At 38.2% G+C, this 13,250-nt stretch overlaps 1 protein-coding gene across 10 annotated transcripts in view; it reads left to right on the plus strand.

Moving 5' to 3' along the window:
* Window positions 1-13,250, plus strand: part of ICA1 (islet cell autoantigen 1) — a 145,647-nt gene that overhangs the window by 20,124 nt on the left and 112,273 nt on the right. For 6 of the 10 annotated variants that reach the window (XM_060020457.1, XM_060020458.1, XM_060020462.1 and 3 more), the window contains exons 3-5: window positions 1,815-1,980; window positions 5,434-5,506; window positions 11,112-11,235. In XM_060020457.1, coding sequence (XP_059876440.1) covers window positions 1,815-1,980; window positions 5,434-5,506; window positions 11,112-11,235 — 363 coding nt within the window. The remainder of the gene's footprint in view (window positions 1-1,814; window positions 1,981-5,433; window positions 5,507-11,111; window positions 11,236-13,250) is intronic. The other 4 variants (XM_060020460.1, XM_060020459.1, XM_060020461.1 and 1 more) reach the window with 1 other exon arrangement.

Raw genomic sequence — 13,250 nt, forward strand, 5'->3', positions numbered from 1 at the left:
ATCTTTTACATAAAAGCTATACATATTTTCATCTTATTTTCTCTGATTTAAGCTCATAACAAAATGGTTTTTATTTATATGTTTTAAATAAAAATTATATATATTTAAGGTGTGCAATATAATTTGATATGCATAATGAAATGATTACTACAGTCAAACTAGTTAACATACCATCTTTTAAAATTTATTTAATTAATTTATTTGGTTGCTCTGGGTCTTTAGTTGCAGCAGGTGGGTAGCACACGGGCTCCTTAGTTGTGGCATGCAAACTCTTAGCTGTGGCATGCATGTGGGATCTAGTTCCCTGACCAGGGATCAAACCTGGGCCCCCTGCATTGGGAGCACGGAGTCTTAACCACTTCCCCACCAGGGAAGTCCCAACATATCATCTCCTTTTATAGTTACCACTTTTTGTGTGTGATGAGTGCACATGAAGAGTAATGCTCCTCTCCTAGCCTATTTCCAGTGTTGAATACAATATTATTAAGTACAGTCATCATGCCTGTACATGAAATAGCTGGACTTATTCCAAACTTTGAAATGATGCAGAAAGACATAAAGTAAACCATAATCCTTCTCCTCTTTCCAAAGATAACCATTGCTAAGGAAGTCATCTGAAACTGATTTTTTAAGAACAAATGTGTGAATTGAAACTTGTAAATGTTATCTGGCAGGAGAGTGTAAATCATCGAGTTTTGAGATACATATTTTGGTATAGTAGTATAAAGCAATTTCTGTTTTAGGACACAAGTCTGGCACATTTTGAGTGCTAATGGGATGGGGTGGAAGAAGTTACATGTCTGCAGAGGGAGATGCCTGGGGGTCCTGTGTGAGGTTTTGGACAGGAACCTTAGACAGGAGGGAGGTGTAGACAAAGCAAGGAGGGATGGAACACCAGTGGCAAACTTTCTGTCAATATTTGGGTACCCTGGTCACTTTTACAGAACTCCATTTCATTCTGAATTGAATTTTTTTCCAATTTCTTCCTTACATACTTTTTGATATGATCTTCACTGTGCTGTTCCTGAAGAATGGCTTCCTATCGGTATTTTAAGCATTTATGTTTAAGAATTTAAAGTTTTAGTATGAGAAGCCCATAATCAATTTTTTAATACTTTTTTAGTTTTCAAAATTTTATTTGACTGTAGTAAGAATACTAAACATGAGATCTACCCTTTTAACAAACTTTTAAGTGTAGAATACAGTGCTGTGAACTCTAGGCACAGTGTTGTACAGCAGATCTCTAGAACTTATTCACCTTGCACCGTTGAAACTGTATGCCCGTCGATTAGTAATTTCCCATTTCCTCCTCAACCTCTGGAAACCACCATTCTATTCTCTGATTCTATGAGTTTGACTGTGTTAGGTACCTCTGTGATACAGATTTGATGTATGCTGTTTTTCAGCCCCTTATCTCTACTTTTCTGCCATCACTTCATTGTTGGCCGTAATGCTGGGCTGGAGAGAACATTGGTGTTCGGCTTTATCTCTGACTCACTGGGGCGCTTGAGGCAGTCACCTTGCCTGACTTGGCCTCACTTTGTCTACTTCTGAAAGGAGTGTGTCCAGTCTTTGGATACTAAACCTCCTCAAGGTTTAGTTTCTCAATTTCCTGCAAAAGTTTCTTCATTTCCTCACTAACTTTTAAGGTTTTGGTATAAGTTAGACTTGATTAACCTTTTGGTGTAATAACCATGTAAGAAAGTACTTATATGTTTATTAATGTTGTAAATGTTTGGATACATTTGTTCACACTATAATATCTTAACTTTTTTGAAAGTCATGAGTAAAATGGCTCTTCGAATGCCTTTTAGCAGTTATCCCTGGGACTTACACGATCGATATGCTCAAGATAAATCAGTTGTAAATAAGATGCAGCAGAAGTATTGGGAAACGAAGCAGGCCTTTATTAAAGCCACAGGGAAGAAGGAAGACGAACACGTCGTTGCCTCCGACGCAGACCTGGATGCCAAGCTGGAGGTGAGCGCTTCATTGCCCTCAGCCCCAGCACAGCCACCTTGCTAGGCTCAGGGTCTGAGAATGTATTCACGGGGGCAAGCATAGGTGTGCTTTGTATTTGAAAACATACTGCAAACAGCTAGTTCATAAGGAAAATCTAGGATCAGATTAACTCAATCCCAGCATATTTTTTAAAAACCCACAAATTCTCCTGTAACCCCCAGTATGCCTCAGTTAATTTGTTTTTCAAGCACTTCGTTGGAATGCATGGAATGTGGTAAATTCTCAATAAATGTTTGTTGAAAAACATTAATGCACTCTAAGAGCCATTGCCAGTGATAGCAACACTAGGGTCAGGCAAATGTTTACATTTAGAAAAAAAAGAAAACAGGATGACGGCAAAAGATCCTGGAAAGTGAGTCTAATAAGCTTGTATTGAATCCTGGAAAATTCTAGAATTGAATTAACCAATATTTAGTTAGACTAGTTAATAATACAGTAAGCTGAATTCATATCTGAATGATCCTTGAATACTAGTACAACTGGTTAAAGGCCCACTAATTCCCTGATTGCTGGACATTCTGCCAGTACTTTAGATCAGAATTTAAAAAGCATTTGCTGTACAGCAGAAACTAACACAACATTGTAAATCAACTATACTCCAAGAAAAATTAATTTTAAAAAACCCAAAATTTAAAAAGCGTACTTAACACTTCTGTGAATGACAGGGCACAGAGAGAGATAACATGTCACGTGGTCTGATAAGAATTCAGAATGATATCTAAATTTAATACATAAGCTAAAGTTACTGAGCTGAACACTTAATGAGACAAAAATCAAAAGCTCGAGATTTCATAAAGCTTTCTGAGAAGGGTGACCAGGGTGGTGCAAGCCATGGTTATTCTGGAACAGAGAGGTTGAGGGGAAATATGTTAATTGTCAGTTCTCTGGGAAGGCCTGTCATGTGGAAGAGGGATAAGATTCATTCTGTGCATCTGACGGTAGAACCAGACCCAGGGCCACTATTCATAGTACTCATCTCTCATGGAATTATCTCAAGTGTCTGTTTGTTTGCCTGCCTTCCCTCCACCAGAGGGTCAGATTCCATGACACTCAGTACACATTCAGTAAGTATTAACTGTATAAGTGTACGTGTTAATGCAGTTAAGATGAGTTCCCAACCCTTTCTTCTGTCAGTGGAATTGTTCTAACAGAAGCTGGGTTTGACAGAGATGTTCCAGCAGAGATTGCTTCAACGGAGAAAAGTAGAGCCAGGAAGCCTCTATTCTGATTTTAGTATTCTAAATAGAATTGAAATGATTGTAAGTTGCATATGCTTTTCACATCTTCTAGATTTATCTTTTTTTCCTCTTAACAACCTAGTAAATACAAGCATTACTCAAAAAGTAATTGAATATGTTATTTTCTAGCACGTGAAACACAATACAGTCATTTTATGTTTATATTTAGGTTCTTGCAGAAGCGTTTTCACCAAACCAACTGTACTTTAATCAAAATACCTGCTGTCCTAGGCACATAGCATCCAAAGTACTTAACTGTGACTAATCATTTTACACATGATAAAGATTTCTGTTGCAGGAATGTTTTAATACTGATGTTGATGTTTATAGAGAAGGAGAATGGATTCCACCAATAAAGCATATGAAAACGATGTGCAGACCATTTTGATGTGCTTTTCAACTAAGTTATCCATAGAAGACTAGCTGATGAAACAAGAACTTGTATTCTGCTGGCAAAGAAAGCTTGTATGCCAAGCTGTAATGATGGTCAGATTCTATTACAGTCTGTTGGGAAGCTCATGTAGAAATGTTCACTAAGTTTAAATATTTGTCAGAATTGCTTGTTAATGAAATCATTTTCTGAAAAACAGCTCTTAAGTACAAGAACCGACAAAACTAACCTGTGGTGACAGAAGTCTTTTAGTGGTTGCCACAGCAGAGCAGACTGACTAGATAGTGGAAATGTTTCTTATCTTACTTTGGGTATGATTACAAGAGTGTATACAATTGTCAAACTCACAGAACTGAACTCTCCAGAGGTGTGCATTTTATTGCATTTAATTTATACTTCAGTTTTTAAAAAGTGAACAGTAACAGCAGAATAGCCCTTGAACATACTTTTTTTAACGTCCTTGCTCCTGTGTTCAGGAATGTGTTGATAGTTTGTGACCCAGAATACTGTTATCAAGCATTTGTTAAGGAACATACTCAGACTGCTGATTTTCTGTTTTGTTTTATGGTAAAGGGTTTTTGTTTTTTCCCTAAATAGGTAGAGGAGGAAGTGTAATGACATGAGATTTAGTAAAATTTATACTTTACATGACCAAATTTATCATATTAAGCATTCATAGGCATGGTTTTTAATCTTTCAAGTATATATGCATGCATTCATTTTTATTAGAACATTTGATCATTTATATCATGAAGCCGATCTTCTGTTTTGACCCAACTGTGAAGTGCTTTGTAGTACTAGGGCATCATTACTACATCACCATGGCCAGTAAGCCAGGGAAGAGAGAAGAATCCCTTGCCCTGCTTCCCTGGATGGCTCCTCAGAGGCATAATGTTTGTCTGCCAGGTTTTCTAATTGATAGCAGCCCTGGTCTCTGAGTTGGTGGACAGAGGATGGAGAAAGTGTGAAGTCTCTGCTCTGTTTTTCTTTTTAAATTTTTATTGTAGTATAGTTGGTTTACAATTGTTCTGTCTTCTCTTGAACTGTCTCCATTTCTGAAGCAGAGACCAGAACCACCATAAGTTAAAATCTAGTGAGATTCTTCTCCATACAGCCCACCTGCTTTTCCCTTAATTTTCTCTGTTATGGCCATAGCATGACATTAGGTTTCTTCTCTGTATATTTTATGAAGTAATTGGGAAGATAATGAGTGATAGGAGCTGCTAGCTAAACTCCGTTTTACCAGATCTCTTCAAAGCAGACAGAACATTCAGCTGATTGATATTTGTTTGTTTTTATAGAGTTGTTTAAGCCTACCGTAAAATGCATTAGGATCACAAAGTAAGCTAATGTTGTGTTTTAAATAAGATGCTTAATTGACAGATCTTCCATCTGAAAAAAGAGACAGTAAGTGGTAAAAGAAATAAATTCGATTATGAAGGAATATTGGGTCTCTGGTTTACCAAGTCCTCTAATTGGGCCCCTCACTTAGGATTTCTGGTTTTCAGCTATTATTTCAATGTCTGGAGGAAATCATCCTTCTGCAGATCTCAATGTAGATCGCAGAGCTGATGAATTCTAATAAATATAGAAAAATAGGGGCATATTTAAAAGCTTTGGTCACATTTTCTGTTCAGTATACCACGTAACACCAAGCTCATTTAGGCATACGATCTTGTTTTTAGTGGGCAGATCAAATGCTATGGTTATATTCAATATAATTTGTTTTTTATTTCACTGCTGTCTGTTTTGTTTAGCATTTTGTTTGTATTTTTATTATAGCTGTTTCACTCGATTCAGAGAACCTGTCTGGACTTGTCTAAAGCAATTGTACTCTATCAAAAGAGAATCTGTTGTAAGTATGCCGTAAGTGTGAATATTGACCAAATAGACAGTAAGAAATTGGATATTTTGCCTTAATATATAATTGTATATGTTTAGGAAGCACGACAAGGAAACTACTATTTAGGAGTGTCTGTCTTTACTCTTTAATTGGTGGGGTGGGGTCTTTAATCATTTTATCGGAAATTCTTTACATAGGCTGTTTTTCAATGCAAGTACCATAACAGAAGAATTTTACATTGAGTCTACCATGGATAAGTACGTGCCATTTATTTTCCTAATTATAAAAAAGTTTTTTCAGTTTTATATCTTGGGATTTGGCATTGTTTTTATTTGATTGCCCAGGCTCTCTTATGTCCAATTTTGTTCCTTTTAAAATGACCAAATGGAGAGAGAAGGCAACAGTTAATTCATTGACTATATTTTGTTGACAGCGCTTCTTCCCGAACATTTTCTATGTCAGATATTGGGTTTTTTAGGGAACAAGATTTTCCTATTGTCATCCCATCTTAAAATAATTACCAACAAAGTTGTCTCTGAAATACTAAATATCAAGTTGTACGTATGTTAGTATGTTTTTAAATTTCCATTTGTAGGTCATTTAAGAGTACAATTTCTGTATTTCTGAGACTAGACTCTGAGAAGTTTGTTTCTGACTACTGCCAAACCCCTTTCCAGTAATCACAAATTAACAGTTGGACATTTTCCTTCATTAGTAAACTTTTATGAAGACTGTTTTTCGGAAGCACAAAATCCTAGGACTTAGAGGCAGAATTTTGTAAATTACCTGTGTTACTATTTACTAAGTGTTTGAGCTAAGAATTCTCCAGGGCTAGAACTCCATAGTCTTGGGTATGAGGAATCCAGACACATGACACACTGCCCCCAACATTCTTCTGTCCCATATCCAGTCAGCCACAAATGCTGGTCCATTTTGTCACCTACTTTGCTTTCAGATCCTCCCTGCTGTACCTCTTCACAGCCACCGCCTTAGTTCAGGCCACCATCAGCACTCTTACTTGGTTTGCTGCATCAGCTTCCTAACTGATCTCCCTGCCTCCACTTTTTCCTTCTCCAGCCCATCATCTGCACTGCAGTCAGAGCGCAGTCAGCAATCTCCCAGAGCTCCCAGTGGTCAAAGCTGGGACAATTTGAGCAACAAAGTAAATAACTGATTGTATTAGGTTAGAGCCCATGAAGTAAGATAAATGTCCATTAAGTGTGTATGGAAATAAACAAAAAAACAAACTGATATTTTCATGATATTAAGTCTTCCTATCCAGAAACATAGTTTATATCTTTTTAGTTGGGTACTCTTGAATACTGCTTCACAGAGTTTTAGAATTTTTCCTTTACAGGTATTGGGTATCATTTTTTGGATTTATTCTTATGCACGTAATATTTCTTTGATACAGTTCTAAGTGGAATCCCCTCTTTATGTTTTCTATATTTTTGCTACTGGAGAATAAAAATATATCTGACTTTTGTGTTAAGCTTATATCCATTCACATTATTAAATGCTGCTATTATTTCTAAGAAAACAAACAAAAAAACAAATGGGGGAGAAGAGACAGTTCTTGCTTATAAAATAATTGCAATTAATAAATCTAGAAAGAATGAGGGAACCACAGCATCACCATTAGGTAAATACCACAGTAAGAACTGTGGCAGGCAAGATTCACTGAAAGATGTTTTAATTAGTGAGTGAAAGTTTGAGGAGAAACTGGACCTTTACATAGTATTCTGTATTTACCCCCCAAATTTTTAATAATTACAAAAGGAAAAAAATCATAATTTTACAGTGGGGAAATCCAGTAGACATGACATGAACCAAATGATGGAGGTTAACACCGTCAGTAATAATGTGTGTTGATTTCCGGTAGCCCTGATATGAAACACTAAGAAGGGCACTCCACCTCTGCGGTTTCCTTCCCCCAAGTCTGTAACCCCAGTCTAATCATGAGAAAGTAGACAAACCCAAGTTGAGGGACAGTCCACAAAATTCCTGAGCAGTACTCTTAAAGGGCGGCAAGGTCATAAAAGACAAAAAAGCCTGAGGAACTGTCACAGGTTGAAGGAGACTAAAGAGGCTTGACAACTCAATGTGGGATCCTGGAAAAGAAAAAGGACATTAATGGGAAAACTAGGAAAATTCAATAAGATTGTGGTTTAGGTAGTGGTATTGTACCAATGTTATTTTCCTTATTTTGATCATTCTACCATGGTTATGTAACATTAGGGGAAGAAGGGTACACAGGAACTCTGTATCCTATTTACAATTTTTTCTATCAGCCTAAAATTATTTCAAAATAAGGCTTTCTTAAAAATGTACATTGGGGCTTCCTTGGTGGCACAGTGGTTAAGAATCTGCCTGCCAATGCAGGGGACGTGGGTTCGAGCCCTGGTCCAGGAAGATCCCACATGTCGCGGAGCAGCTAAGCCCGTGTGCCACAACTACTGAGCCTGTGCTCTAGAGCCCGTGCTCTGCAGCAAGAGAAGTCACCACAACGAAGAGTAGCCCCCACTCACCGCAACTAGAGAAAGCCCACGCACAGCAAGGAAGACCCAAAGCAGCCAAAACTAAATAAATAAAATAAAATAAATTTATTTTTAAAAATAAATAAAAATGTACATTGGATCATATTGCTTCTCTGCTGAAAAGCCTCCAATAAGTACTTAAAGTAAGATGTGTACTTCTACTCCATGGCTTACAAATTCCTACACAATCTGACCCAGTTCACCTCTCCAGCCACTTTTGCTCTTACCCACGATGTGACCTGAGGCCTTTTGCACTCACTGTTTCCTCCATCTGGGATGTCCCTGCCCTCATTGTCTCTAGTGGCCCCGTATCCTTCAGAGCTCAGCTTAATGGTCATCTGCTCAGAGATGCCTTCCCTGACCACCCAGCCCAAAGCAACTACCAATCACTCTCTCTTACTCGCCACCCTCCCGCCCCCAATCTGGTATTTTTCTTCTTGTGTTTTGAATTTTGTATTTTTTATTTTCTGTCTGCTGCTTGAACATAAACTGCATCAGAGCAGGGTCCTCATGTGTCTTGTCCATCTCTTTATTCCCAGTGACAAGAACAGTGCTTAGTACATATGAGATCATTCATACATTTGTGCTAAGTGAATTAATGCTGCCAAGCTAATTGGTTTTGTAGTTCTTTGGTTCCCTTATCAGGGCACATCTGAAAATCTAATTAGGAGTTAAACATGAAAAGATTTTTATTTGTCTCTGAATTAGGTCCCAGTTGAGTGAAACCTTATAAGTAGAAACATTTGAGTTATCTGATACCTGTATTGCACCTGAATTTTAAACTTCTATAAATTTATTTCAGTATTTGAGTTTTAAAATTAAAATTAAGGAATGAACATCCCTTCTTGGAAGATGACACAGTCATCACTAAGTCATCCAACCTGTAGCCTGATGCCACTCAAACTTTTTCCACCACCCTCTGAGCAGCGCTGCCCATTACCAGATTCCAGCTCTTAAAATGAAGCCTGTCTTTCCAGTCCAAGTTTAATCCTCAAGTGTGTAAAATAACCAAAAATGGATTCTCAAGTGCTTCAGTCTACTTAGGTTTATTTAGGAAAGACTACATTTCACCACGCTTGTAGTCATTCAGGTACCATGAATTGGTTTCTTCCTAGCCTTAAGTTCATGTGTTCATTTGTACGTGACTTGAGGTTTCAAGGTAAAAAAGGTGACAGTAGCCTCATACTGTTATAAACAAAAGTGTGAAATTTTCCTTATTGTGCAGTTGAGTCCCATATTAGTAAGTGGAGAGGAGGAAGAATGGAAGGTATTAAAAAACAACAAAGCTTCATATAATTATAGGAATTTAAAAAAATTACCTAGAACCAGGACATAAGTATCAGATAAATATTTAGAGTGAAGTATACAGCGATAACAAGGCAAAAGTTATAGTTAGTTCAATTTCACAAGCATTTAATTAGTGCCCTGAATAAGACTCTATGCTCAGTCTTGGGAATCCATAGTTTGGATGAGGTCCCTGTCCTGAGAAAGCTTAGGTTCTCACGGGAAAGATAGACACGTTGCCCACCCACGGACACCCCAGTACCAGGTGCCGAGAGGGCGCTGCTGTCACAGAGAAAGAGGGATCACCTGCTTCACAGAGGAAGTAGCTTTTGAGCTAGGCTTTAACCAATGAACTTGATTTTGAGAAACAGAAGAGGAAGGAGGGTAGTCACTGACCATGAGGAAGAATGGATTCTAAAGCCTCTTCTCCGTGGAATGTTGAGTGTAAGCTAGTCACAAATTAATAAGGAAGCAGTCGTAGCTTTAACCTTCACTTTTGGATTCTTGGTTCCTGGCTAATGTTTTACAGCTGTTGTTGGGGGGATAGTGTCAGGAATGGGATGCATTCTGAAAGAAGTCTGGATTGTTCATGAAAGCAGACAAGAATCCTGGTAGCATTTAGAAAGCATTTTTAGAGACAAATGATTGGTAAATGCGTCAGTACAGAAATGTGAAATAAGAGTAGTGTTCAAAGTGTGTCCCTAGCAAAGTCTGTGTTCAGAGAAAAACCATTCTGGGAAGCTCCGTGTCACTGCTTGCCTGTGGCTCAGCTGTTGGTGAATGTGTATTCGGACCAGTAGCTGCCTAGCAGCCCATGCATCCATTGTGTGGATGCACTGCATTGATCAAATCATTCCGCAAGGTAGGGAAAGAGAATGTTTTGCTACTATAAATAACTAGGCTATGATTATATCTGTATATACATCTTTGTGCCCATTTTACTACTTCCTCAGGACGTAGTTTACTCCTAACAGAAGTACAACGTCAAAAGATGTGCACAATTCTGACTTTTTAATATTTACTGCCAAATCGGTCTGTAGAGAGCTTGTACCAGTCACTTTCTCACCAATAGCACCCTCTGAGGTTGTCTTTAAAAAATAAGGCCAAATATATGCAAATATTGAATCATTATGTTGTACGCCTGAAACTAATGCAACGTTGTATGTCAGTTATACCTCAATTTTATAAAATAAGAACAAAGAGTAAGGTCAAGATTAGGCATTAGCAATTCAGATTGGGTTCCAGCCCTGCATTTTAAAAATGCACCAAGTCACCAACTTGATTACCTACATACCCTCATCCTCCACCCCCTGCTCCAGCCAAGACCTATGCCATGGATAAGGTATTTGAATTGCTTTACAGTCAAGTGGAATGTAACTCAGAAAGCAGGGATCAAGAAGTCAGGAAGAGGGAATAATAGGGGGAAACTGGCCCTACATTACAGGCAGCCACAAAAGATTCCCACAGTCATACCTGACAGACCCAACTCTTTTATTTCAGCTCGAAGCAGCACATTATCAGCTCGCTTTTCAGTACAGAGGTCATTTTCTGGTTCTGATTACAGAGCACCAAACGCACTGACAGATGCACTCAAGTGAATTTGATCTCTCGTTTCGTAAATGGAAGAACAGCATGAAAGTTAAATGCGGTGGAGGCTTACCTTGTAGCCTTCCACTTGGATTTAATTTCGTCTCGTTTTTGCCTCTAGAAGAGAGAGGACCTTGTGATTTGTCTCTCTCCTCTCTGTCATAAAAATGTTCATTGTTCATGGCTCCTTTTGGTCTTTTCTCCATCAGTCTTGTCTCAAGAAGAAAACGAACTGGGAAAATTTCTCCGATCCCAAGGCTTCCAGGATAAAACCAGAGCAGGAAAAATGATGCAAGCGACAGGAAAGGCCCTCTGCTTTTCTTCCCAGCAAAGGTGTGTGGCCTGCACTGGGGCTCTGTTGTTGGGGGAGGTCTCCTGAGAACCTGGGACCCACTCATTCATGAAGGGAACCTCCTACTGGGAGCTCCTCTGTTCACGGTTGTTCGTCTGTTCGTACTTAACTCTGATTCAGATAACATGTATAGTCTTTTTCCTTCCCTATTAACTTTTAAAAAATGTTTTCCTATTTCTTCTGGTCTATAGTTATACCCCAGTCACTGTGAGTGCTATCCTAGGCTTCTATTTGACCTTCAGTGTTCCTCATAGCAAGCCATCCAGTCCCCTTCCAGCAGCTGACTAAAGCAAGAGCCTAATGAGACCAGGCAGAAGGGCTCCCCGAGTGCCCTCTGGGGGCAGTTAACTTGAGAGGGGTGCTGTTCAAGATGCCCTCCGCGGTTCTGCTCAGACCCTAGATCAGCAGCATCAAAAGCCTCACCTGAGAGTTTGTTAGCGATGCAGAATCCAGGCCCCACCCCAGAATTACTGAATCCAAATCTGCATTTTAATGGGTCCCCAGTTGTTTTCCATGCACACTCAAGTTTGAGAAGCTCTGGTGCAGAGAAAATTGTAATAGATCAGTGATTTCTTTTTTAACACTGCCATAACTTACGTTCAAGGTCCATGTAGAATAAACAGGAGCCACTGCACAGAGTCACACTTTGTATCTGAGAAGGTGACATTCCTTCTCTCCTCCTCCTTCCCCAGTAACTAACAAGCCCCCCAAAATGTCAGTCACTAATATTAGGCAGACTTCATACCTAAATAAGCCTTGTAGGTAGTCTCCAAAAATATTCGGGCCACAAAAATTTCACTCGCCCAAACTGTCCAACATTTTCTTCTGCTGTTAATTTTTCCTCACTGCTTTCTCTCCCAGTGGGCCAAAAGCAGGCCACCACCTGTTATACAGGTGTTCCTATGAAGATCCAAGAAAGGTGGGGTGGAAAGAAAGAGAATCAAACGTGTGCATTTTTCAGTGGTTCCCCCTCCTGAGCATTCTGGTTCACTCTAATGACATTTGGACCCCAACTTTCATAGTTGAATGCAACAATTTCCAATAGTTCTCTACCCCAGTTTTCCAAGAGAAGCGTTGGTTTATAATCTTTAATTGCACCTTTTAATCTTATTTATAACTGTTTTCCTTGCAAAAATAATACATACTCATTCTAGAAAAATTTTAAAACAGGAACAGACCAAAAGGAGAAAATTAAAAACAACCCAAATTTTGCTAATAGAGATTGACTTGCTTTTAACCCCTTGATAGATACTTTCAATGCATATACGCTTGCCCCAGTCTTACAAGGATCATTGATTCTTGAAAAATCTTTCATAAATTCTTATATATTTATTTATAAATATATAAGCATTATATATTTCTTAAATTATACATATAATTATCACTAATTTCAGTGGGAAAAATTCTTATACATACCTTCATGCCAAGATTACCATCCATTTATGGGAAACAAGCCAAATCCTTGGACACAATCACCACAACAGTTACTGTTACTGATCATATAATTATTTTATAATGTTGCTATCCAGTTATACACTTGCATAGTTTTGTACAAAGTTATCTCACAGAACATATGGTACCTTAAGTTTATATAGTCTTACCTTTGGATACAGACAAAAACAGTAAAAGAAATCAACCAAAACAATGTAAATGATACTGTAAACCAGCAAACTGCCCTGTATCCATAAATTAATGTAGCTTGGACAGCTTGCAATTTGGAAGGTGGCCTCCTGCAAGATGACTCTGATTCCATGGTACTCAACTGCTCATGAGGCACATGAAATCCAAACTACTTCTCTGCACATGAGGAAAGTAAGAAGATTACATAAAACTCCCATAAAGTTGAATTCTCAAACCTCGAATGGACATAATTTGGGATTTGCCAGAATATATTTTTAATATAAACAGCAGCATACCATACAATTTTTGAATAGTATTGCATACTGATTATTTAGCAAATTGATTTTTTGTTCAAATAATCCTAACTTTTTTTATG

This window comes from Delphinus delphis, chromosome 9 (genome assembly GCF_949987515.2).
Source record: "Delphinus delphis chromosome 9, mDelDel1.2, whole genome shotgun sequence".
In the NCBI taxonomy this organism is placed as follows: domain Eukaryota; kingdom Metazoa; phylum Chordata; class Mammalia; order Artiodactyla; family Delphinidae; genus Delphinus; species Delphinus delphis.